At 43.9% G+C, this 25,159-nt stretch overlaps 2 protein-coding genes and 1 non-coding gene across 3 annotated transcripts; 2 read left to right on the plus strand and 1 right to left on the minus strand.

The window, feature by feature from the left end:
- The first annotated feature begins 287 nt into the window (after nucleotides 1–287).
- On the plus strand, nucleotides 288–1,037 carry LOC145401249 (uncharacterized). Its single transcript, XM_080273584.1, has one exon. The coding sequence runs from the start codon at nucleotides 288–290 to the stop codon at nucleotides 1,035–1,037; it is 750 nt and encodes a 249-aa protein (XP_080129710.1).
- Nucleotides 1,038–5,008: 3,971 nt separating this feature from the next.
- Nucleotides 5,009–24,887, minus strand: LOC145401250 (uncharacterized). The gene is made up of 3 exons (XM_080273585.1): nucleotides 24,803–24,887; nucleotides 13,257–13,828; nucleotides 5,009–5,194 (listed from the first exon to the last, which is right to left on the minus strand). The coding sequence occupies exons 1-3, from the start codon at nucleotides 24,885–24,887 to the stop codon at nucleotides 5,009–5,011; spliced, it is 843 nt and encodes a 280-aa protein (XP_080129711.1).
- Nucleotides 21,961–22,079, plus strand: LOC145401525 (5S ribosomal RNA). The gene has a single exon (XR_013897616.1). It is a non-coding gene; the product is annotated as a 5S ribosomal RNA (ribosomal RNA).
- Nucleotides 24,888–25,159: the final 272 nt, after the last annotated feature.

The following is a 25,159-nucleotide window of genomic DNA, read 5'->3' on the forward strand; positions in this document are numbered from 1 at the left end:
ACTTCCACTTCATCTTCGCATCCACCTACAAGAACCGAACCAGAACACTTGAAAGAATTATCAGACATATCCACGGAACTAACAGCAGTCTTACTGAGGCTCATAGCACATTACAGCAAATATGGAGTCCCCGATGATTTTACTGCTATCTGACTCGCCACGGACTAACTGACATCACAACCTCCACTCCACGAATGCACTGGTGGTTCTCATTCCTCAGACAGAACGAAGGAAAAGGCGACGAACAACTCAGCGAACAACTCTCACTCCAGTCCTGCCAGGAAATGATGCAAACCAAAAGAGATGACCGTAAAGCACAACTAGCCGACAAACATGATTCCATGACACGAACAAACACCAAAGCTCTCAATACACTATACCACCTCTTTGACAAATATCGTCCAGCAACAACCAGTGACCTCAAACTCTTGCCCACCGACGAACTCAAGATGCTATACCAACTCTACGGAGACTCCTACACAACAAAAATAAAAAACTGCTTCGACATATGGCTCAAGGACATTCTCCAAGTACAACGCAAAATGACTTACTACCAACGTCTCAGGGAAACGTACCACGACCTACCAGAAACACCCACTCTCACTCCAGACGAACGATCAGATATCAAGTGGCTCCTCAAACTACTATCCGTCAACAACATCTATTGGAAAACCTTCTTTGCTTCATTCATGTTCATCTTCAATAAGATGGACAATAAAAAGAATGCATTCGTCATTCAAGGTCCACCTAACACTGGAAAAACAATGATAGTCAACCTCTTACTCAAAGTCATGAAACCTGCAATCATAGCCAAAACCAGTGAAAATGACAGGTTCTTACTCTCCAGACTACCCGATGCTACATGTTGCCTATTCGAAGAGCCAAACATCAACTACACCAATATAAATATCTACAAGAACGCCTTGGGTGGTGAAGAACTAGAAACTGACAAAAAAAAAACAACACTTCGAAAGAATCGAAAGAATTCCCTGGTTCCTCACATCAAACATCGAACTCGGACAAATTCTGGACGGTGACATCAAAGAAGCCATACGTTGCCGCATCGTACAATACAACCTGACACAACGCATCCGATATTCCACACTGGCAACTGCGGACATACCACCTCACCACAGGCGTATAAAGGACACGACTCTGCACAAGTGGCTACTCTCTATGCAAAGGCCCATCGAGAAACACACTGAAGACCTACAACTGCTGACAATAACGCATGGGGGATTTGAGACAAGCGGAGACCATCAAGAGAAAGAAGCAGAGAACATCAGGGCCACCAGCAACAAAGACGATGAACAACAACAACAACCAACTACCTCTACCAGTGACAACGGACGAGACAGATGCTCCAGTGGGGGAACTGGGAGATCAGATGATGGGGAGCAACAGCAGGACTGAACGAGCCGCCGGACAACAACCAACAACTGCAGGAGCCATCGGTAAGTATTATCTTATATGGAGCTCCTTTCGGAGCGCTCCATTCCTCCTATCGTCCGACTACCCCATATTCCCATTCCCCAATTAAACATTCACCGAATCAAACCGTCCCTTACAGAGGCTGGAGTCGGTTCTCTCCAAGGCATCACCTTCAAGAAAAACTATTACTCCAACAAGATACCTCCAGATACTACGAGATACCTTACCATCATCACTAATCATAGATACCAAACTGTCGAAGCTTCATATAACTTAACTCTCTACTCCAACAAACTCTATCTCATTTACGATCACGAAATACCCTTCTACACATTCAACGCCACAGCCTCACACGACCAATACAACTTCCACGCACCTAGATCCTACAGTGCACAGATCATCAAATGCGGATACACAATAGACCTAACAGCCAGTAGAACTCAGACCATCGCTCAACACTCCACCATCGCAAACAACTACACCACAGAACGAAACGACAATGCCAGACTCTTTTTCCTTCAATCACCAAAAGCTATCGAAGTCACTAACAAAACATCATACACTGACGGTCAACAAGATCCACCAATGAACTTCCTAGAAACAGACATGACATCAGCCAAATACACAGAACTCCTCAGATATCCCATGACACTCAAAACCATCGGACAAGCCTTCACAAGAGACTTTTCAAACTTGAGAGAATATAAACCATACGCCAATGATCTCATCACTGCAGGAACCAGCGATACCTCTGTCTCACCCAAACCTAACCTACTTCCTACTATGGATCCAATGTATGACCACAGTGCATGTAACTTGGTAAGATTCAATGCTAATAACTCACAAACCAATAGTAAGAATATACAATTCATAAGATACAATCACACTCATAATATGTATCCTCCTCAACTTATCATGTTTCACAAACAACAAGGTGACTGCACTGATACAATGGCTCCAAAGCAAGAAGAGGTAGATATAGAGATTAAGAAATTCATCACCTTTAGATTTAACATAAGCAAATACGAGAGGAGTGGCATCATCCTAATCCAGAGAATCATCCCGCTCCTCTCATGTTACCTCAACCAGCGACAGACGTTGCTGCTCAAAAGTCTTACAAGTATACTATAGGAGGTTCTTATGATTTCTAACAGGCAAGCTGCAAAAGATCATCGACTCACTCACTGTCAAGTCCATGACTACCATACCAGATTGCCAGCTATTCACCATCGATGGAGTAGAAGAAAACTTCACCAAGTGCGGCAGATACGCTCCTATACTATACTGTAACATTAGTAATAAGAAGTACAAATACTATGCAAATACACAACTTATCAGTCTCTTAGAATGTAAGGCCTCTCTCTTCCTAGATGTAGATATAAACAACAATCATCCACATCCGGATGAAACTGTGGCTAACATGCTTGAATGTTCTAGGCTTAAGATTACTCTGGTTAAGGATAAGAAATCTTTTGTTGTTATTAATTGTACTATTAAAAAAAACTGAAAATAAAGAATTGAAGGGAGCCTCATGTCTATATCTATCCTAACAAACAAACATAATAACCAAGGGGGAAATGAACCTAACTTATATGGGGAATCTTTAATCGGAGACTCGGAGTACGAGATAGTCGGACGATAGGAGGAATGGAGCGCTCCACTTCCATTCAATATTCAATCGGATAGGAGCGCTCCATTCCTCCTATCGTCCGACTACTCCATACTCCGCTTCCCCAATTAAACATTCACCAATTACCTACACCAATTCACTCACTCTCTCAGTATAATCATCTTCCGATCAAGTCACTTCGGGGTACGCGCCAAAAATCTCTTGGTCCAATTAATGGACTTGGTCCGGAGACTCAACCAGCCGATCCCGGTCCCGAGAAAGAAGCGGAAGATCCACTGTTGACGGCAATGCTAGCTGCAGGATTGGCGGTCGATCAACCACATCCTGGGGCTGCCACTTCCACCGTCAATCAACTAATGAACCCTCTAGCCCATGCTACCGACCAGCGTCTCTGAGAAGCTTACAGCAAGACGAAGACAGAGACCAAGAAGGAGAAAGCCAGGAAGAAAGGAACACTCAAAAACGGAAACATGATGCAAGGACGCCTGATACAAATCCTACTGGAGGACGAGGGAGAGAACATGTCTGCACTCCGGGAACTCATTACCAACCTTCAGTACTTGAACTTCACCAACGTTCCCGAGCCATTAAGAGGAATCGAACCAGAAATAAACTACCATTACGACGAAGGTGCGACAGATCACTATATGATAGAGTTGATCAACGTGAGCAGCCGAATCATCCGAGAAAGAGTATGCAAGTGGATCCAGGACTACGGAGAACAGAGCTCGACATCAGCTCATCGAGTGAATCTATATTATCCTTCGATGAATCTAGAGACTACCTACCTCAACGACCATCTGAACGTCCAACCCTTCTTGAATCAAGTGATTCTAGTGAGGAGGAACGAGTGCGAGAGGTGGAATCTCCACCCCTGGATAGACATGCCTCCAGAACTAGAGATAGTGCATCACCTCCTCCTGACTGGGAACTTATCCGCCCAGCAAAAAGACTTCCAGAACAGAAAGAGAAAACGAACCAACAAGGAAGCCCAAGAGCAACGACATCTCGTGATGCAGGTGAAAGCCAAGAGGACGAAACAGGAACAACAGCAGCAGACAAGACCTTCTGGCCAGAGCACCTCTTCACCTTCATCATTCATAGACGAGAGCCTATCCGATTTTCTGTCAGACCTGGAAAGAGACCCAAATATGGCTTCATTGGACACGGACAAGGAAAAGACGCCCAACATTTCCACTTCATCTACGCCAGCTCCTTCGAGAACCGATCAAGAACGCTTAACAGAATTATCTGCCATTTCGGAGGAACTAAAGCGAATATTACTGAAGTTCATGCAACACTTCAGCAGGTACGGAATGCTAAACACTTATACTGCTACCTAACGAGACACGGCCTGACCGATCTCACAACCTCGACACCTAACATGCAATGGTGGTTCGAGTTCCTCAAACACAACGAAGGCAATGAAGATGAACGACTCAGCAACGAAAAATCTCTACAAAGCTGTCAAGAAATGATCGATGAGAAGAGAGAGGAACGAGCCTGTGAACTGACCGACAAGCAGGACTACTTACAGAAAGGAAATGCCAAGGCTCTAAACACAATGTATCATCAAATACAACATAAGTCAGAGAATAAAATACTCTTACGCGGCAACTGCAGAGATACCTCCTCACCCGAGACGTATAAAAGACGTGACCATCCACAAGTGGCTACTCTCTTTGGAGTCCATCGAGGCACACATCGAAGACCTACAGCTCTTGACCCAGGTGCATGGAGGATTCAATACGTCCGCAGACGCCCAAGAAGAGACGGCTAGACTTCTCAGGGATGGAGTTCAACAACGAGGAGGACAGCAGACTCGGTGCAACAAATCACCGGAGTGAGAGGTCAACTCAACCTTCAACGACTTTTGCCATCGGTAAGTAGTTTATTCATTGGAGTCAATCTACCGGAGCGCTCCGTCCTCCTAACCTCCATATATACTCAGATGACGGCTCCGATCCAATCATTCCCCGAACTCTTCTTATTCTTGCAGAAGCGGGAGTCGGCTCTCTTCAAGGCATCACCTTCAAGAAGAATTATTACTCCAACAAAATCCCTCCAGATACCACTAGATACTTGACCATCATTACCAATAACTGTTACCAAACTGTTGAGACTACGTACAACCTTACATTATATTCCAATAAGGTCTATATGGTGTACGAACACGAGATTCCTTTTTATACATATGGAGCTGGAAACTCTATTGACGAGTACAACTTCCATGCACCTAGGTCTTACTCTGCTGAAATCATTAAATGTGGATATACAATTGACTTACTTTCCTCGCAAACTCAGACTGTGGCTCAACAGAGTACAATTACCAATAACTACATTACTGAGAGAAATGATAATGCTTGCCTACTGTTTTTAAAGTCTCCTCTAGCTATGAAATTCACTAATAAGAGTACATATAATGAAGCTGGAGCTATTCAACCACCAAAAAACTTCCAAAAGGAAGATATGAAAGCTGATGTGTATGGACAACTAATGCGATATCCTATGACTCTAAAGACAGTAGCACAAGCATTCACTAGAGATTTCTCTAATTTAAGAGAGTATAAACCCATGGCCAATGATTTAGTCGTAGCTGCTACTTCTGAGACTAGTATCTCACCAAAACCATGTCTATTGCCTACCATGGATAACATGTATGATCATAATGGGTGTAACTACATTACACAGAACATCAACAACTATCAGACTAACCAAACTAACTTAGAGGACTGTAAATACAATCACACACACAACACCTATCCTCCACAACTAATCATGTTCCACAAGCAACAAGGAGACTGTACTGATTCCACGGCACCCAAGCAAGAAGAGGTAGACATTGAAATTAAAAAGTTCATTACTTTCAAGTTCAATCTTAAGGGAATTAGAGAATTGTGGCATCATCCTAACCCAGAGAATCATGCTGCTCCTATCATATTACCTCAATCTAGCACTGATGTCGCTGCTCAAAAGTCATATAAATATACTGTAACTGGCTGTTATGATTTCTAGGTAAAATGCAGCAGATACTGGACTCCTTCACCATCAAGTCGATGACTACCATTCCGGATGGCCAACAGTTCTCTATCAACTGTGTAGAAGACAATTACACGAAATGTGAGAGAAATGCACCTATCTTAATATGTACTATGAATAATAAAGAGAAGTATTATGCCAATACACAATTGATTTCTTTGCTACAATGTCGAGCTGACATGATTCTTGATAGTGTTAACTCCGAAGCGAGTATCGCTGATTTGTTAGAGGATAGTAAATTACGATTGGGTTTTGTAAAGGACAAGAAGTCCTTCACTGTATTGTATTGTAACCTTGTACCTAAGTGTAAGAAATAAATAAAATGGTTAAGTGAACTCAACTCTTTCATATATCCTTTTGGAGATTATATGGAATCGGAGCCTTGGATCTAGTATACACGGACGTTAGGAGGTCGGAGCTCCCCAATTAGCAGCTCCAATTATATGGAGCACTGTAATTGGAATGCTCCGACCTCCTAACGTCCGTGTATACTCAAATGACGGCTCCGATCCAATTATTACCCAATTACACTACACTCTCCACTCACACAAAACTTTGCGATTATTCCTCCTCCAATTAGGTCACTTCGGGATGGGGGCCCCAAAATCTTGAGTCCAATTTGCCTACTTAGTAGGCGAGATCTAAGATCTCTAATTGGACTCATCATAATCATCTCCATCCTCAGGGCTCATCCTATTATACGCTTCGAAAGCTTTTCCCTTCAGCACATTAGATACCAAGCCCACCCAGCGCTGCCTGGGCCACTCAAACTCCCTAGCCTTCATTTCAAACCTGACAAACCATTCTGTCACCTTCAACTCATCAAATGCTGGCACTAATTTCAGACTCCTTGAAAGCCAACTCTCCCTATCCTCTGCACGGCCTGAGGTATGGGTATCTGAAGTAGACCTATTAGCAGTCACCTCCAAGCGAGTCTTCTCCAGCTCAAATCGCATTTTTTCACGCTGCATCTCCATCTCTTCTCTTGCACAGGCTGCATCTCCATCTCTTCTCTGGCATGCTGCATCTCCATCTCTTCCTTCTCTCTTGCACGCTGCATCTCCATATCTTCTCTGGCACGCTGCATCTCCATCTCTTCTCTGGCACGCTGCATCTCCATCTCTTCTCTTGCACGCTGCATCTCCAATCTCTTCTTTCTCTCTTGCACGCTGCATCTCCATCTCTTCTCTGGCACGCTGCATCTCCATCTCTTCTCTGGCACGCTGCATCTCCATCTCTTCTCTGGCATGCTCCAGCTCCATTTCTTCTCTGGCATGCTGCATCTCCATCTCTTCTCTGGCACGCTGCATCTCCATCTCTTCTCTGGCAAGCTGCATCTCCATCTCTTCTCTGGCACGCTGCATCTCCATCTCTTCTTTCTCTCTTGCACGCTGCATTTCCATCTCCATCTTTTTCAATTGCAACTGAGCCTCCGGTGACAAGACTCCAGGGTATATGGGAGTGGAATGAACAACTCCAGGGAAAGCACTAGACATACCTGGAGGAACTGCTGTAAACTGGCTCGGCGGCATCATAGATGGTAATGGTGGGGTAGCGAAACGAGGCAGCTCAGCACCATAGTTAAACACAGGGCTCACACGGGGAGTAGCTTTGCTATGTGCCTCTCGTTGTTCCATATTTTCCTTATCCACAGGTGACTCAGCACGTACGCCTTCTGGTGTAGACACACGTGACTCCATGGCGACAATTCAATGGCAGTAATGAATAATGAAATAACTAATGCCGAGAAACTTCACACTCATCAACTTCACCTCAAAGCACAGAGAACGCCAAGGTAATGATATCCTAGCAAGAAGGCACTGTTAGGATACCCTGATGCGAGGTCGCCACTGTTACGGTAGCGCCAGCCCGGGGCTATTACAAAAAGACAACAAGGTAGTTTTAGATGATCGGCCTCCACTGCGTTGTGAAAATAACGCAGACCCTGGCACTCACACTCCGTAAACTAGAGAAAAACTGCGCGACAGAATAATTATCACTTAAGTACGCAACACTCTGTATTTTGATAGTAACAAACGGAACAGCCTACCTATGGATCTAGCCTACTATCGTCACTACCGGAAATAATACCGCCCGAGACAGTCTACAGGAACACCTCCCACTTATTTCCGGTGGTGATGAATTTCTACTTAACCCGTGTCCAAGGGGGAACGCAGTTGATAGCTCACGATAGTTCTCACTAGCCTTGTGCAAGGAGATGGGATTGAACTGTGTAGGGGTTAGGGGTGTGTGTGTGTATGTACGTGTGTTGGGGAACGTTAATAAAGGCAGCGAGAGGACCACGGTGAGCCAGCCTGGCCCTCCAAAGACAACACGGTCACAAAATCAAATAAAATAGCTACTTCCCTCAGTCAGCAAACAAAAGAATAAAATGAACTTAAATGAAAACGCCAGCTCGGCTTAGAGACACCGACGTGTTCTCTCTATACAAAAATATGACTGGGGAGAGAGAGAGTGTACACACACACACGATACTGAAGCTGGTTGGGAAGACACTGGTCGAATGCTAGGCTCGTGTGCAGCCAAGCGTGAACGCATGAATCAGATTAATTAATAAGGAACTTAAATTCGTGCCCCTCTCTCTCTACAATGAATTGGTACTTCTAATGCAAGCAAAACATCATTAAATATACAGGTAGCTCACATAAGACAATTATACAGGTAGCTCACATAAGACAATCAAAATAATCAATTGCATTCTCAGCATGGTATTAAATAAAATTGCCCTCAGTGGCAGGAACGAAAGAAACAAAAGAACTTGTAACACTCGTTAATTTAAACTCCGCGAATGACACGGATACTGCATAATCCCCTAGCCCAGCTGTAACGGCTGCACCCGTGGGAACGGACAGGCGGACAACGTAACACGCCCTTTCCCAAGGGAAAATTTTGAGTCCTGGATCAAAATTTTTGAATCAAGACCCTGACCCCTCCCTGGATAAACAATCAGCAATTACGTTATCAATCCCTTTAATATGCCTAACTTCTAAATTGTACTCTTGCAAATGCAAACTCCAGCAGGTCAAACGCTGGTTCTTAAATTTAAACTTGTTCAAAAACTGCAGGGGATGATGGTCTGAATAAATCTTGATCATAGGGCCAAAAGGGGGCAGGTAGACAGCAAAGTGTTGCAGGGCCAGGATAATCGCTAATAACTCCTGCTCTATGACGAAATAGTTCTTCGGGGCTCTATTAAACTTCTTTGAGAAGTATGATATGGGATGTTCAACCTGGCTCTCATCCGGCTGCATCAACACTGCTCCTACCCCTACTCGGCTAGCATCAACTGCCAGCACAAAAGATTTGTCAAAATCAGGTGCACGCAATATAGGGTGGTGGTACAGCAGAGACTTAACTGTAGTAAAAGCTTGCTCACACTCGGCTGTCCACTGCCACTTCTTATCTTTGCGCAATAAGTCAGTAAGAGGGGCAAGCACTGTGGAGTAATTTCCAATAAATCTTCTGTAATAGCTGATCATGCCCAAAAATCGCTGGAGGGCACGGCAACACTGGGGTGCTGCAAAGTTGGAAATGGCATCCACCTTAGCCCGAGGTGGAGCCACTTGCCCATGTCCTACAACAAATCCAAGGTACTGGACCTTAGCAGTTACGAACTCGCACTTGTCCAAGTTGACTACTAAGCCAGCTTCCTCCAACCGCTTAATGAGCATTTCCACATGATCAAGGTGCTCCTCCCACTTGGTGTCATACACAATGACATCATCAATGTAAACGACACAATTAGGTATGCCATCCACTACTTTATCCACAAGCCTCTGGAAAGTGGCTGGAGCATTCTTCAATCCATAAGGCATCACCTGGCACTGATATACTGCACCACTGACAACAAAGCTAGCCACTTGTTTGGCCCGTTCCGTCAGCAGGACCTGTCAGTATCCTTTTACTAAGTCAAGTTTGGTGATATAAGTGGCATTTCCCACCTTGTCCACGGAGTCATCAACCCAAGGCAAGGGATAAGCATCGGTCTTAGACAGTGAGTTAACCTTCCGGATGTCCACACACGACCTAACCTTCCCATCTGGCTTCGGCTGCAAGGTAACTGGTGAACTCCACTCACTGAAACTCCTCTTGATCAATCCATGGTCCAACATATACTTGATCTCATTATCGAGAGCTTTCTGTCTGATAGGGTTGATGTGGTAGGGAGCTAATTTTACAGGCTTACTATCCCCAACGTCAATGTCATGAGTAGCCCAAGCTGTCAATCCCCGTGAATCTCCAAAAACTTTCGGATGTTTCTATAATCTGTTGCACAGCTCTTCTCGCTTTACTGGATCACGGTGTCACAATTTCTCCACCAGAGCTGCATAACCATTGCCCCTCCATAGGTTAGCTGGTAACATCTCACCACGACTAAGCACTTCCTCCTGCTCCTCCAACTCACTACCAACTGCCAAAACTACAGGAGCGCTCTTATCCCTGGTTCCCTCAACGTCCACTCCAAAGTCACCTTCTAGGGACTGTGGCTGTAACCCTGGTCCACTACTCACATCACCGGCACCAACAGCTCCCTCCACAGCACGTTCCTTTGATGCCACGTCCAACCTTCCCCGTCCTTCACATCCAAGGTGAGAGACATCAGCAGTCATCCCACAATGAGAATCAACTGGGCGGTAGTATGGCTTCAACATATTAATGTGGCACAACTGAGTACTCTTCTGCCTATCTGGGGTAACAATTAGATAGTCAAGTTCCCCAACTCTCTTCTTCACAATATGAGGACCACTGAATCTAGCCGCCAGAGGTTTTCCTTGCATGGGCAGCAGTGCCAAAACTTCATCTCCTTGCTTAAACTCACGACTTCTGACCTTCTTACCGTAATGAGCCTTCATTCTCACTTGAGCCCCGATTAGATGGTCACGGGCAAGCTCTAAAGCGCAATGCAATCTCTCCTGAGTGCGGCAGACATAGTCAAGCATGGATTCCTGGTTGCCAGATTTGTTGTTACTCCAGGCCTCTCGCACCACATCCAAGGGACCACGAACTCTGTACCCAAACACTAACTCATTGGGTGAAAACCCTAATGACTCAGTTGGTACCTCTCTCACTGCAAACATAACAAAGGGTACCGCTAGGTCCCAATCCTTTCCACTATCATAGAAGGTGCACAGCATTGTCTTTAAGGTCTGATGATGCCTTTCCAGGGCACCTTGTGACTGCGGATGGTAGGCACTGGACAAAATGTGCTTGATGCCCAACTCTGTCATTGACTGCTTAAACAAATTAGATGTAAAATTCACCCCATGGTCTGACTGCAACTCCTTGGGCAGGCCAAAATGAGTAAAGAACAGGATAAGTTGCTTGACTACTGACTTCGCCTGCATGCTTCTGATTGGTATAGCCTCTGAGTATCGCGTTGTAACATCCACTATGGTTAACAAATACTTGTTTCCAGCAGAAGTAGGAGGTAAAGGGCTCATGATATCAATGATTACCCGGGTAAACGGAGGTTCAACTGCAGGAATGGGAGTCAAAGGGGCCACAGGAAGAACTTGATTAGGCTTGCCCACTATCTGACACGTGTGACAGCTCTTGATGTACGCAGCCACTTGTCCCAGCATACGTGGCCACCAAAAGTTATATCTTAAGCGCTGCACTGTCTTTCTATTTCCCAGGTGACCTGCTAAAGGTCCCTCATGTGCTAACTGTATTAACGGCACCCTATACTGCACAGGCACCACCACCTGCACTAACTCACCCACTCCTCCATCCACCGTGGCGCCAGTGGGCGTCCATCGGCGATGTAAAACATTGTCTTTAATCAGGAACTCCTTACCACACTCCATACTTCTTTCTTCCCCTACTCGAGCAAACAAGGGCTTTAATGTTACATCCTCCTGTTGCTTCACCCTCAATTCTGATGGCCCAACACCCGCCAGCTCTACTGAGGACTGAGATAAGGGACTGGTCGGGACACTGGATTGCGAAGGGCGATCAATCTCAGTGCCACCTCTAGTACACTTGACAGGGGAAGGAATGTCAGATTCCACACTGACATCATCATCACCTCTACCCTCAACAGTGACACTCTGTTCCTCAGGCGCTTTTGACGGTGGTCCTGCATCCCCGCAGTCGACCCAAGCGTCCTGAAATTCTTGTAATTCAATCGGTGGGCTGGGTTCAGTCTCCACACAGACACACTCAGCACCACCTCTAGTGTCCTGAGTGGGAAGTGGGGCGGCGCCCATGCACACATTCCCACTCTCCTCACCCACCACAGCAACACCCTGCTCACTAGGTTCCTCCATTGGTGGCCCTGCCTCATCACAGTCGACCCCAAGAACCTGTGACTTCGCCAGTTCTTCCTCCCAGGCTGCAACCTGTGCCATAGATCTTGTAATTGCACAGACAGGGAACATGGCTTCCACTTCTGCATCAACTTCATTACCAATTTCTGGGGCATCAAAGCACTTCTCTGCCACAACAAGTGATGGGGGAAGAGATGGAAATACTTCTCCCCAGCCAGGTCGTTCCCCAGCAGAAAATCGACCCCCTCTACTGGCATTACATCAGCAATAGCGACTTGAGCTGCAGCCTGAACAATTGGGCAATAGAGTTCCACATGAACATAATCATAGTATTCATCTGAGTTCATGCCTCTACACAGCACATACTTCCCTGAGTTTACAGGCCCTCCAGTCACGTTTCTGCACACAGACTGTTGTGCACCGGTATCACGAACCACAGTAACTGGATAATTGATCCCAAGAATTTTCACTGTGCCGTGACACATAAAAGGTTTACACCAGTCTAGGGACGATTTCTGAAGCAGTTCATCCGGAGGTGGCATAGCATGTTGGGTAACTTTTTCAGCCTGAGCTGGCAGCGAGCACAGCCGGCTGCACTCCAGCTTTCCACAGACTTCTCCCTCACCGTTACCACTCTCCCAACTCCTCTCGTTCACCTGACTCGAACCTACAACTAGTGCCACTGGTTTGGCACTTTGGGAGGCCTTCCACTTAGGGCAGTTAGGCTTGATGTGCCCACTCTGTTTGCAAAAGTAACAAAGTAGCTTCGAACTGGATACGGGGCTCTTTCTCCCTGAATTCCTTTTCTCCTCTGGACTTCCCTTGGACTGATTCACGGAAGATTTATCCCAGACCGGACCACTCACAATCCTCTCCCTGGAATACTGAAAATTAGCATACTTGACCCCCATACTCCGCAAGGCCAACACCTGGTCATCAGCCCACGTCGCTGCTTCCTTCAAGGTCTTAAATCTCTTCTCCCTAATTTTAACACCAATTTCTTTGTCAGCCATGTTAGTAAAATGTTCCATCAAAAGCAGTTCACGCACATCCTTATACGAAGTGGCGCTGTCACTCAGCAACCACTCGTCTAATGTCTCCTCCAGATACCTGGCGTAGGCCATATAGGTGTCAGCAGGTCTTTTCCGAGCACCACGGAACAACCGATAAGCCTCTGGTCTAAGTTCATATGCCTTCAGAATGGCTGCTTTAAATTCATCATAATCATCTACATCCTCAGGGCTCATCCTATTATATGCTTCCAAAGCTTTTCCCTTCAGCACATTAGATACCAAGCCCACCCAGCGCTGCCTGGGCCACTCAAACTCCCTAGCCTTCATTTCAAACCTGACAAACCATTCTGTCACCTTCAACTCATCAAATGCTGGCACTAATTTCAGACTCCTTGACAGCCAACTCTCCCTATCCTCTGCACGGCCTGAGGTATGGGTATCTGAAGTAGACCTATTAGCAGTCACCTCCAAGTGAGTCTTCTCCAGCTCAAATCGCATTTTTTCACGCTGCACCTCCATCTCTTCTCTTGCACGCTGCATCTCCATCTTTTCTCTGGCACGCTGCATCTCCATCTCTTCTCTGGCATGCTGCATCTCCATCTCTTCTCTGACATGCTGCATCTCCATCTCTTCTCTTGCACGCTGCATCTCCATCTCTTCTTTCTCTCTTGCACGCTGCATCTCCATCTCTTCTCTTGCACGCTGCATCTCCATCTCTTCTTTCTCTCTTGCACGCTGCATCTCCATCTCTTCTCTGGCACGCTGCATCTCCATCTCTTCTCTGGCACGCTAAATCTCCATCTTTTCTCTGGCACGCTGCATCTCCATCTCTTCTCTGGCACGCTGCATCTCCATCTCTTCTCTGGCACGCTGCATCTCCATCTCTTCTCTGGCACGCTGCATCTCCATCTCTTCTCTGGCACGCTGCATCTCCATCTCTTCTCTGGCACGCTGCATCTCCATCTCTTCTCTGGCACGCTGCATCTCCATCTCTTCTTTCTCTCTTGCACGCTGCATTTCCATCTCCATCTTTTTCAACTCCAACTGCAACTGAGCCTCCGGTGACAAGACTCCAGGGTATATGGGAGTGGAATGAACAACTCCAGGGAAAGCACTAGACATACCTGGGGGAACTGCTGTAAACTGGCTCGGCGGCATCATAGATGGTAATGGTGGGGTAGCGAAACGAGGCAGCTCAGCACCATAGTTAAACACAGGGCTCACACGGGGAGTAGCTTTGCTATGTGCCTCTCGTTGTTCCATATTTTCCTTATCCACTGGTGACTCAGCACATATGCCTTCTGGTGTAGACACGCGTGACTCCATGGCGACAATTCAATGGCAGTACTGAATAATGAAATAACTAATGCTGACTGAGAAACTTCGCACTCATCAACTTCATCTCAAAGTACAGAGAACGCCAAGGTAACGATATCCTAGCAAGAAGGCACTGTTAGGATATCCTGATGCGAGGTCGCCACTGTTACGGTAGCGCCAGCCCGGGGCTATTACAAAAAGACAACAAGGTAGTTTTAGATGATCGGCCTCCACTGCGTTGTGAAAATAACGCAGACCCCGGTACTCACACTCCGTAAACTAGAGAAAAACTGCGCGACAGAATAATTATCACTTAAGTACGCAACACTCTGTATTTTGATAGTAACAAACGGAACAGCCTACCTATGGATCTAGCCTACTATCGTCACTACCGGAAATAATACCGCCCGAGACAGTCTACAGGAACACCTCCCACTTATTTCCGGTGGTGATGAATTTTGTACTTAACCCGTATCCAAGGGGGAACGCAGTTGATAGCTCACGATAGTTCTCACTAGCCTTGTGCAAGGAAATGGGATTGAACTGTGTAGGGGTTAGGGGTGTGTGTGTATGTACGTGTGTTGGGGAACGTTAATAAAGGCAGCGAGAGGACCACGGTGAGCCAGCCTGGCCCTCCAAAGACAACACGGTCACAAAATCAAATAAAATAGCTACTTCCCTCAGTCAGCAAACAAAAGAATAAAATGAACTTAAATGAAAACGCCAGCTCGGCTTAGAGACACCGACGTGTTCTCTCTATACAAAAATATGACTGGGGAGAGAGTGTACACTACACACACACACGATACTGAAGCTGGTTGGGAAGACACTGGTCGAGTGGTCGAGACTCGAAAGCTAGGCTCGTGTGCAGCCAAGCGTGAACGCATGAATCAGATTAATTAATAAAGAACTTAAATTCGTGCCCCTCTCTCTCTACAATGAATTGGTACTTCTAATGCAAGCAAAACATCATTAAATATACTGGTAGCTCACATAAGACAATCAAAATAATCAAATGCATTCTCAGCATGGTATTAAATAAAATTGCCCTCAGTGGCAGGAACGAAAGAAACAAAAGATCTTGTAACACTCGCTAATTTAAACTCCGCGAATGACACGGATACTTCATAATCCCCTAGCCCAGCTGTAACGGCTGCACCCGTGGGAACGGACAGGCGGACAGAGTAACTATATATATATCAATCAATCATTTCCTGTGGCACCCTCGGGGATGCATAGGGCCTCGATGAACTCACACCACCACATCCTATCTTGTGCTAACTCCTCAAGATCTCCCCAACACTCATCTCCAGCTTCCCGTCTCATTGTCCTCACCCACGTCTCTTTTGGCCTTCCTCTACCTCTCCTACCAAGTGCCACCCACCCTGGTGTACCTCGTACTATTCCCTGTCTCCTATACACATGTCCTAGCCACTTCCATCGTGAGAATCTAACATATTCATCGATCGGCTGCACTCCCGTTATTTCTCTAATTCTACTATTTGGTATCCTTTCCCACCACTTAACTCCTAATATTCTTCTAAGTGCTTTATTTTCAAACACCAAGAATTTATTTTCCATAGTCACTGTGCTGTACCAAGACTCGTGTCCATAAATTAAGATACTCCTAACCATTACCTTATAAATTTTGATTTTTGTATGCACAGAGAAATTGTTATTATTCAATATATTTTTAAGCATTCCCATTGCCTGATTAGCCTTCTTTAACCTTTCCTGGAATTCAAAGTTCAAAGAACCATCCTTGGCTAAATAAGTACCTAAATATTTAAACCTATCAACTTGCTTTACAACCATACCTTCAATTACACATTCCTGCGCATTTTCCATATTCATATTGATTATTTCAGTTTTTCCACAATTAATAACCAAACCCACCTTGCGACCTTCACTCACCAAACAGTCCAACACTCTCCGCATCTCTTCTGGCCCATCACAAATCAAAACTATATCATCTGCATAATCTAAATCCAAAAGTTTCCTGTTCTCTCCCCAAAGTATACCTGCACCGGTTTCTGTTCCAACGTGTTTCATAATGTAATCAATGACCAATATAAATAGTAAAGGCGATAGAACACCACCTTGAATTACTCCGGACTTGACTTCAAACGAATCACTAAGACAACCATCAACCATCACTTTACAAAATGTGTCCTCATGAATGTTCATAATGACCCTCACAAACTCCTCTGGTATTCCATAATGTCTCATGATCTTCCCCATAGTCTCTCTCGAAACACTATCAAAAGCCTTTTCAAAATCAACAAAACAAAGACTTAACGGTACTCTCATTTCATTAACTTGATGCATCAAATGCCTAACTATAAAGATCTGATCATTGCAACCACGTCCCTTTCTAAAACCAGCCTGTTCATCCCTCAGAATACCCTCAACCACCGGCTCCAACCTATTTAACAACACTCTACTGAAAACTTTCAAAGCTATCGGTGACAAAGAGATTCCCCTCCAATTACCACATTCACTCAGGTCTCCCTTCTTCGGAACTTTAACAATTACACCATTCTTCCAAACTGATGGTAGTAACCCCGTCACCCATATCTTATTGAATAGCTTGGTCAAGATCATTATTAATCTATCCCCCTCCACTTTAAACATTTCCGGAAATAAACCATCCTCCCCTGGTGCCTTATTATTCTTTAACTGTTTTACTGCTTTCTCCACTTCTGCAAGCCTCAACTCTCCTGTTTCTATATTTAAATCTTCCTGAGCAGACGGTATATCCTCTTCTGGTGGTATTGGTCTATTAAGAACTGTCTCAAAATGCTCTTTCCATCTATTTTTAATATCTCCATCTTTGGTCAATAAATTTCCTTCCCTGTCTCTAACTGGTATTTCCTTGCGTTTACCTGCATTACCACTCAGTTCTCTAATCGATTCATATGCTATTCTTTGACTCTGTCCATCATTTTTGTTTATTAAGATTTCAGTCTCTGCAACCTTTTCATCCACACATCTTCTTTTATCTCTCCTAGCTAACCTTCTTACTTCTGAATTCAAACTCCAGTACGCAGCTCTTGCTAATTCAATCTCTCGTTCATCAACGCATTGCAACTCACTCCTCAATTTAGCCTCACCTCTCTTTTTTATCATATCCCACGTTTCCTCTGATATCCATTTCTTTCTCCTGAAGCTATGTCTCCTTCCAATCGTACATTCAGCAGTCTCATGCAAAACTTTGTTCACATCCTCCCACATCTCATCTACACTTCTCTCCCTCTTCCAACGTTTCCAACACCAAAAACCTATTTCTGCATTCTAATCTGAATTCCTCCTTTTCTTCTCCTTCCCTTCTAAGCTTAACAATATCGTATCTACCAACACCAGATTTTTCCTTCTTCTGATTTTTAAGTTTAATCCTTATTTTTGCAATGCTGAGTTGATGGTCACTACCAATATCCGCTCCCCGTTTAACATGAACATCTAGCAGAGAACTTCTATGCCTCCTACTGATAGCGATGTGATCAATCTGATTTTTATATTTTCCACACGGCGACACCCATGTTGTCTTGTGTATATTGCAATGCTGAAAGAGTGTGCCCCCGATGACTAAGTCATTTGCTAGACAGAAGCTTCCAAACCTCACTCCGTTTTCACTCATCCTACTACCAACTCCCATCTTACCCATACATGCCTCAAATCCCTCATTTGAACAGCCCATTACTGCATTAAAGTCTCCAACGCAGATCAAAACATCATGTCTAGGTACCCTTCCTACTCCTTCTTGCAACTTTTCATAAAATGTGTCTTTCCTTTCATCGAGTGCATCATTAGTAGGTGCATAACACACAAACAGACTGATGTTGCCATGATTTGATTTAAACCGTGCGTATAACAATCGCTCATCTATAGGATCCCACTCACATAAAGCCTTATTTGCCTTACAACCCAGCAACAATCCTACTCCCTGATAATGCATTCCGTCCTGTCGACCAGATATCAATAAACGTATACCATCCTCCAAATCCAACTTATCGACTCCAGTTAATCTAGTTTCTGTCAGAGCACAAATATCAAGTCCGTAATTTTGAAAAACCTTCACTAACTCATCGATTTTACCGTCATGATTTAGCGTTCTCACATTCCAGTTACCAATTTTAATTGTATTTTTTGCATTGACAAAGGAATTAGATTGTAATTGAGGCAACCGTGAGATTCTTAGCACCCCCTGCCCATTTAAGGGCTGCACGGGACTGGGGGCCATTATTGTTCTTTCAGAGTCCATCAAGGTTTCTTTGGCTAACTTCCTGAACACCTCGCCATTGTGTTGCAGTCGCAGTAGGCAGCTAACTTGCCTGATTGCCCACACCCGAAAGACCCAGCTATGCTGTAGCCAGTCACGTGCCGGCATGCTTCCCAGCCATTTCACTCTCAAGGAGTTCCTCTGCCTGGGAAAGCAACCACCCCCCTGCTCCCGAGGGCTTTTGATCTGTGTAGGTAGAGGGCGATCACTCCCTCACTAGCCATATACAGTGTATAGGCTACACTCACCATATATGTCAATATATATACATATATATATATATATATATATATATATATATATATATACAGAGAGAGAGAGGTTGGCATAGATAGATACATAGATAGACAGATAAGTATTGGCAGACAGACAGATATATAGATACATAAATAGATAGGTAGAAAGATAAAATGATATAGTTATTGCCAATTACCTACATCAGTTAAAAACTTTAATCAAAGACAGATGTAATCAACTGCTGGTTGCACTAATAGATTATTTGCTTCACCAGAATCTGGCGGTAAAACACAGAGTGCGCAAAAAAAAATTTATGATGGAGATCATGAAATCAAGAGAGCTGGATTGCCAGGTTTGGATGATGGTTGGTGTTTCCTTTGCGTGAGTGTTAATTATGGAAATCTATCCAACTAATTAATAAGATGGCATTTGACTGGGTTCTCTCTCTCTCTCTCTCTCTCTCTCTCTCTCTCTCTCTCTCTCTCTCTCTCTCTCTCTCTCTCTCATTTTTCTTTTGTCTATTTATTCCATTTGCGATTTCATGGCAGTTCCTTTTTCACCTCATTAGATGCATCCTACTTTCCCGTTCAGAACAGCTTACAGCATTTGTATAATATTCTGGTCCTCCTCTTCCCTTGTCTTCATATTCCATCACATCGCTACCTACTTCTTTTCGTGAGTGTAATTCCACGGTGTCCCATAATTCACTCACTTTATCTCCATTATCCCTGCTCTAAGATCTATTCTTCTTTCCTATGAACATCTCCCCCGTCTCCTCCCTCCCTTATCATCCTCTTTCAGTTTCTTATTATTCCTCCCAGTGTCAGCTGATCATTATTATGTATCTCTCTCCTTCCTCTCCTACATAACTCTTTGTTTTCTTCTTGTGCCATTTACCTAAGTGCCTTATAATGTTTCTTTTCTTCTTCTTCTTCTTCTTCTGTTGCATCTCCCTCCTCCGTTTTTTGGATCCACGTAACTCTTTGTTTCGACATCGTACTGTGAGTTCAGATCATCCCGTCTCGTTCTTTTTCGCTCGGTTTTTTATTTATTTTTCCTTTTATTCCTATTTTTTACAGTTCTTCTCCCATTTACTTCAGCTTCTTATCATTCTTCCCAACCATAACTGTTCTCGTTTCTCAGTTTTTGCACACCTCTAATTGAAGTTCCTAGTCATATTATTTTCTCTCTTACCTGTTCAACTTACTCTTCTTCATCTTCCTTAATTTCCTTTGTCTCTCCCACCCTTTATCTTAAGTCATTGACTTATTCTTACCCTCACGTGTAATCTTGCGCATCCCTTTCCTTAACCTCGTCACTCCCCTGACGTTCATCATTTTATTCTTTCAGTCTTCAAAAGATTATATTTTTGAGAAACTTTTCGAAGTGCAGGGGTTAGTTATACTGTTAGTTAACCCCCTCCACTACTGTCAGTCTCCCATAAGTTAAAGTCTTCAAGTTCTAGCAAGAATAAAGCAGGAAACATGTCATCGGACTGAATGGGATAAAGAAAATCCAGTCACTTTCTTCACTCCTTTCTTTCTTTAAGACAGTTCTGATACCAATCTTTACCATTAATGGCTTACTACCTAATGGCGTCATTTCATTCATACTATTCCAGGGTTCTGCTTTTACCACCTTCTCCATTATAGTATTTACTTACTTTCTCTTTGTTTATTTTTTATTCACCTGTCAGATGTAACGCTTCTTTGTTATATCCTCCTGTTTCCATCCTACCCTTTCTTGCCACGATACCTGTGAGGTGAACATTTTAAAATTCCATTTGTGTGTAAAGATATCAGGATTTTGTATTGAATGAATAAAAAAAACTAGAGGTGCACTCTGTGAAGCATCTATCCGACGAGGAAAACGTAATTCCGGTCCAAAATCCGTAATCGGTTCCAGATTTACTCAAAAGTTAATTTATTGTTCCCTGGAACATGTGCTATCAACCCACCAAATTTGGTCTACACTTACCTTTTAACTTTTCAGTAATCCTGCTAACAGGCAAACAAATTAACAAACTAGAGGGGCATCGGTGAAGCGCATCTCTCCGACAAGGGTAACGTAATTTTCAAACCACTCTTCATAATGGATTAGGTTGTCTCATTACTGATTAGGGGTTCACAAAAATATATACAAAAAAAAAATGTTTTCCGGAACAAGCATCTGTAATATGACCCGGATCGGTCCCCAAAATTAACCGATTGTTCCCTGGGACATGGACTATATACCCACCAAATTTGGTCCATATCTCTATATCAGTTGTTAAGTAATCCGGCTAACAGACAAACAAACCAACAAACAAACAGGGATGAAAACATACCCTCCGTGTCGGAGAGAATCAGGAGTTATAGAAGCAGATATAAGAATGTTAAGCTGTGTATGCGTTTTGCGTAGCTTTAATAAAATAACAGCTATAAAGTCTGTGAAATATATAAGAAATAAGAAATAGATTTGTCGAAGATAAAGAGTAAGGAAAGTTACTGATTAGCGGATGAAAAATAAATAGCTTGCCTAGAATTTATAATAACAGAGAATGGATTTGAGGACTTGTAGCTATATGAGTTTATAGATGAATGAGTTTGTCGACAGTGGATGGCGTGAATATACAAGAAAAAAAATATAAGGATATGATAAGTACTTGTGTGATAAACGACCACTGGATGATCGGAAAGCTAAAGAATTGTCAAGAAATTAATTTGGGTGGATTACATATGAAGGGCCAACGGCCATACCATGTTGAGTACACCGCTTCCCGTCCGATCAGTGAAGTTAAGCAACGTTGGGTCTGGTTAGTACTTGGATGGGTGACCGCCTGGGAACACCAGATGCTGTTGGCATCCCTATGTGTCAAGTGGGGTTGGTGGAGGATCAGTGCCCCTCCCTGTAAAACAATTAACTCTAAGCCCTTGTTCACCCCGTTTGGGATACATGGCGTCTGGCAATGGATGGATGGACGTATGAAGGACGATGCAAATGTGAAGAGCTGCATGTTTTTATAACCTGACAGTCGATAAAGTGATCCCTCCCGTTCAAAGTATGATGTAAATTTTTTGTAACTGAGGTAGAGCCGAGAAATGCGATAGTTTGAGGAATGGATATGTGGCCCATTTCACTGGGTTCTCTACTGACAGTTCTCTTATAATTTTGTGCTTCCATGCATTTAATAATTTTGGAATTCTTCCCGGAGCACGTATTGCTAGACTGTATCGTTACACTGATGATGTTATTCATTTTCACTTTTTATCTATCAGAAATAAAATCTTCTGTTCACCTATCATATTCCTTCCTTCAGATCTGTGGTAGGTGGTGGCGATCATCATTCACTAACTTGATATAGTGCTGCCTACTTTTTCCTTTACCTTTATCATCCTTTTTCTTTGTCTGCCCTTCTCTCCCTATTTCTCCGACCCTTTCTGTCACGTTTTAGTACTTTTCTCTCTATTTCAGGTCGCTCTACATTCAGTGACAGGCCTACTTGTTTCATGTAACTCAGAGGTGCGTTTATAACTCTGGTTGGCAACCATAGACCAAGTAAAAGGATGATTCGGAGCCTACCTTGTGGTATCATTTAGCTGGGACTAGACATGCAAATGCGGCGTCCATCCAAGAACCAAGCCACCAACTCTTTTCCCTGCACCTCGTTTAGACGAAGCACTCTCTAAAGCAAAGGGAACATCGTATCACTTTATGGGACGGCCTTCCATGGGCGATTGGTTCCCTGTGGTTAATGGGTCTGCTCTGTCCGTCGGACCTTGGTTATGCAACAACAACAATAACTTCCGTTTTTACTTTTTATGCTATGTATCTTCTACACATATCTCTTGTCGAAGATATTTTTCCTTTTTTTATGCATATTGACACACACACACACACACACACACACACACACACACACACACACACAATATATATATATATATATATATATATATATATATATATATATATATACACACACTGTATAGGAGCCTCTGTGGTACAGTGGTAGAGAGTGCCTTTTCGTACAAGGGAGAATGAGGGTTCGCACCCCGCCAGGGTACTAAACTTTGGGAGCGTTCTTCCTGCCACGTACTGCTTTGGCGAACATAAGGGGTGCTGTGGTTGAACCAATGTCGCATACTGTAAAGTATGCTTGCATCCGGTCAGCTTGCGCGGGCCGCTTACACTTGGTTCACAGAGTACACACACATCCAAAGCCACTCCAACACTACAGTTACACTTTTCACCTTGCATGCAATCTCTACCAGACAGCCTGAGCCACTTGGTAGAGATACGTAGCCTGTATCGTCCCCACTTCGGTTGGGATAGCCCGGTCCTGCTGTGGACACTCAAATGGCTGCTGCTGCTGCTGATATATATGTAGAGAGAGAGAGAAAGAGTTAGCACTGAAAAGCAGCAAAAATCAACCTCTCGTACTAACGTTCAGTCTCACAATTGTCATATGTACCGGTATTCATATACGCAAGTTTAACCATTGTGAATGAGCTCCTGCTGCTATATGGCTGACCCCACTCGCTTGACTTCATTGTCTGTTACTGATCTGCGAGAACGAATCATCTTCCGGTGGACATGTAACTTAGCTTTCCCCTCGCTCAGTTAGAAAACTTCCAGACAGATGTCTTATTCCCACTCCAGCCTCCCTTCCTATGTTCTCTTTCATTTCATCCTCCATTCCCTTTGTCTCAGCTCCTGCTCCCCTTTCCTCGCCCGGTTTTTCCGTTCCTCGGCTTAAGTAATCGACAGCCAAAGCACTGAGGGAGAGTAACTGAAACAAATCATGGGGTAGCAGCCAAAGTTTGAACGTCTTTCATGCATGAAGGAAACCAACAGTTGTCAAACTGACGGAACCTAGAGCATGTGAGAATAATCATGGGATAGCCAAAATTATCTTTGTATGCAACCACGGGTCAGCTTATGGGGTCAGTGTCACGCATTCCTTTTTGTATCATCATCATCATCATCATCATTATCCTGCCTCTTTTTCCCAACTGCAGGTGGAGTGAAGTGGGGCCCAGAATGCAAGTGAAAAAAAAATAATAATTCAATATGGGATAACAAGTCAATTGAATGTCCAGTGAAATCGACAACAAGCCCCTTCATTCACCATTTAAGCACTGGTAATCCTGGTTCTACCTTATAGGTACAGATTTCCACATGTAGCTTCATGTATACCTACAAGACAGAATCATTCTGATGATTGTCAAGTTAAAAAAAAAAAAAATACCAAACCTTTCCATCAAGCCTGAGGTCTAGTCAGTTTCCTGGGCTCATCAATCTCCCTACCTCTCTTTCTGATGCTCATTAATTTTATCATATCTATCCAACTCCTTGGCCTGCCACTCCTCCTGCCACCATCAAACTCACTTGCTCTTTCAACTCTGCGCTCTTTCAGCGCAGTCATTAACAACCGCCATCTTATCACAGGCCACTTTGAGCCGTATGTAAATGGGGTCTTCATTTCATTCATGGTGCATCTTCTGTAAAAGTCGGCCATCTTCTTCATCTCTATCTGGAAGCAGGGCTTCGGAAATGTTCATGGTCTTGGCTGTCATGAACTCACTCGTAGGTTGTTGAGGAGAAAAGTTCTTGCCTTCAAGTTGCTTCAGAGTTTTTTTCTTTGGAGGCCTCTCCAGGTTCTCAGTCATAGCATTCTTCCTTGAAAAATCGATTCTTACGTCGAAAAACGCCATGCATATCACTGTTTCCAAAATGTACTAGAGATGCTGCTTTCAAGCTACAGGAGCTGTCTCAACGTGGCTTTGCTAAGGCAGGCCACCCTGGAGACAGCACATGAAATCAAGGTCATTTGGGGGAGCATACCTGGCAATAATCGCTTCGTTCCAGTACTTGGCATAGCTGTACCTGTCTTGTAATTGATTATGTAGTAGTCGTCGCCGAGTAAATATGTGAGGAAATA

The sequence above is a fragment of the Coenobita brevimanus genome, chromosome 55 (assembly GCF_032717465.1).
Source record: "Coenobita brevimanus isolate Jiangsu-jjx chromosome 55, ASM3271746v2, whole genome shotgun sequence".
Lineage (NCBI taxonomy): Eukaryota > Metazoa > Arthropoda > Malacostraca > Decapoda > Coenobitidae > Coenobita > Coenobita brevimanus.

Bases quoted from the DNA above. Each gene is read 5' to 3' on its own strand.
- LOC145401249 (XM_080273584.1), top strand. From the start codon at position 288: ATGCAAACCAAAAGAGATGACCGTAAAGCACAACTAGCCGACAAACAT.
- LOC145401250 (XM_080273585.1), bottom strand. From the start codon at position 24,887: ATGACTGAGAACCTGGAGAGGCCTCCAAAGAAAAAAACTCTGAAGCAA. The intron at 13,829-24,802 runs GTGAGTTCATGA...CCCATACCTCAG, and splicing joins TTCTCCTCAACAACCTACGA to GCCGTGCAGAGGATAGGGAG. The intron at 5,195-13,256 runs GTGAGTGGTCCG...ATATAATGTAAG, and splicing joins AGTATTCCAGGGAGAGGATT to GTTGTACGTAGTCTCAACAG.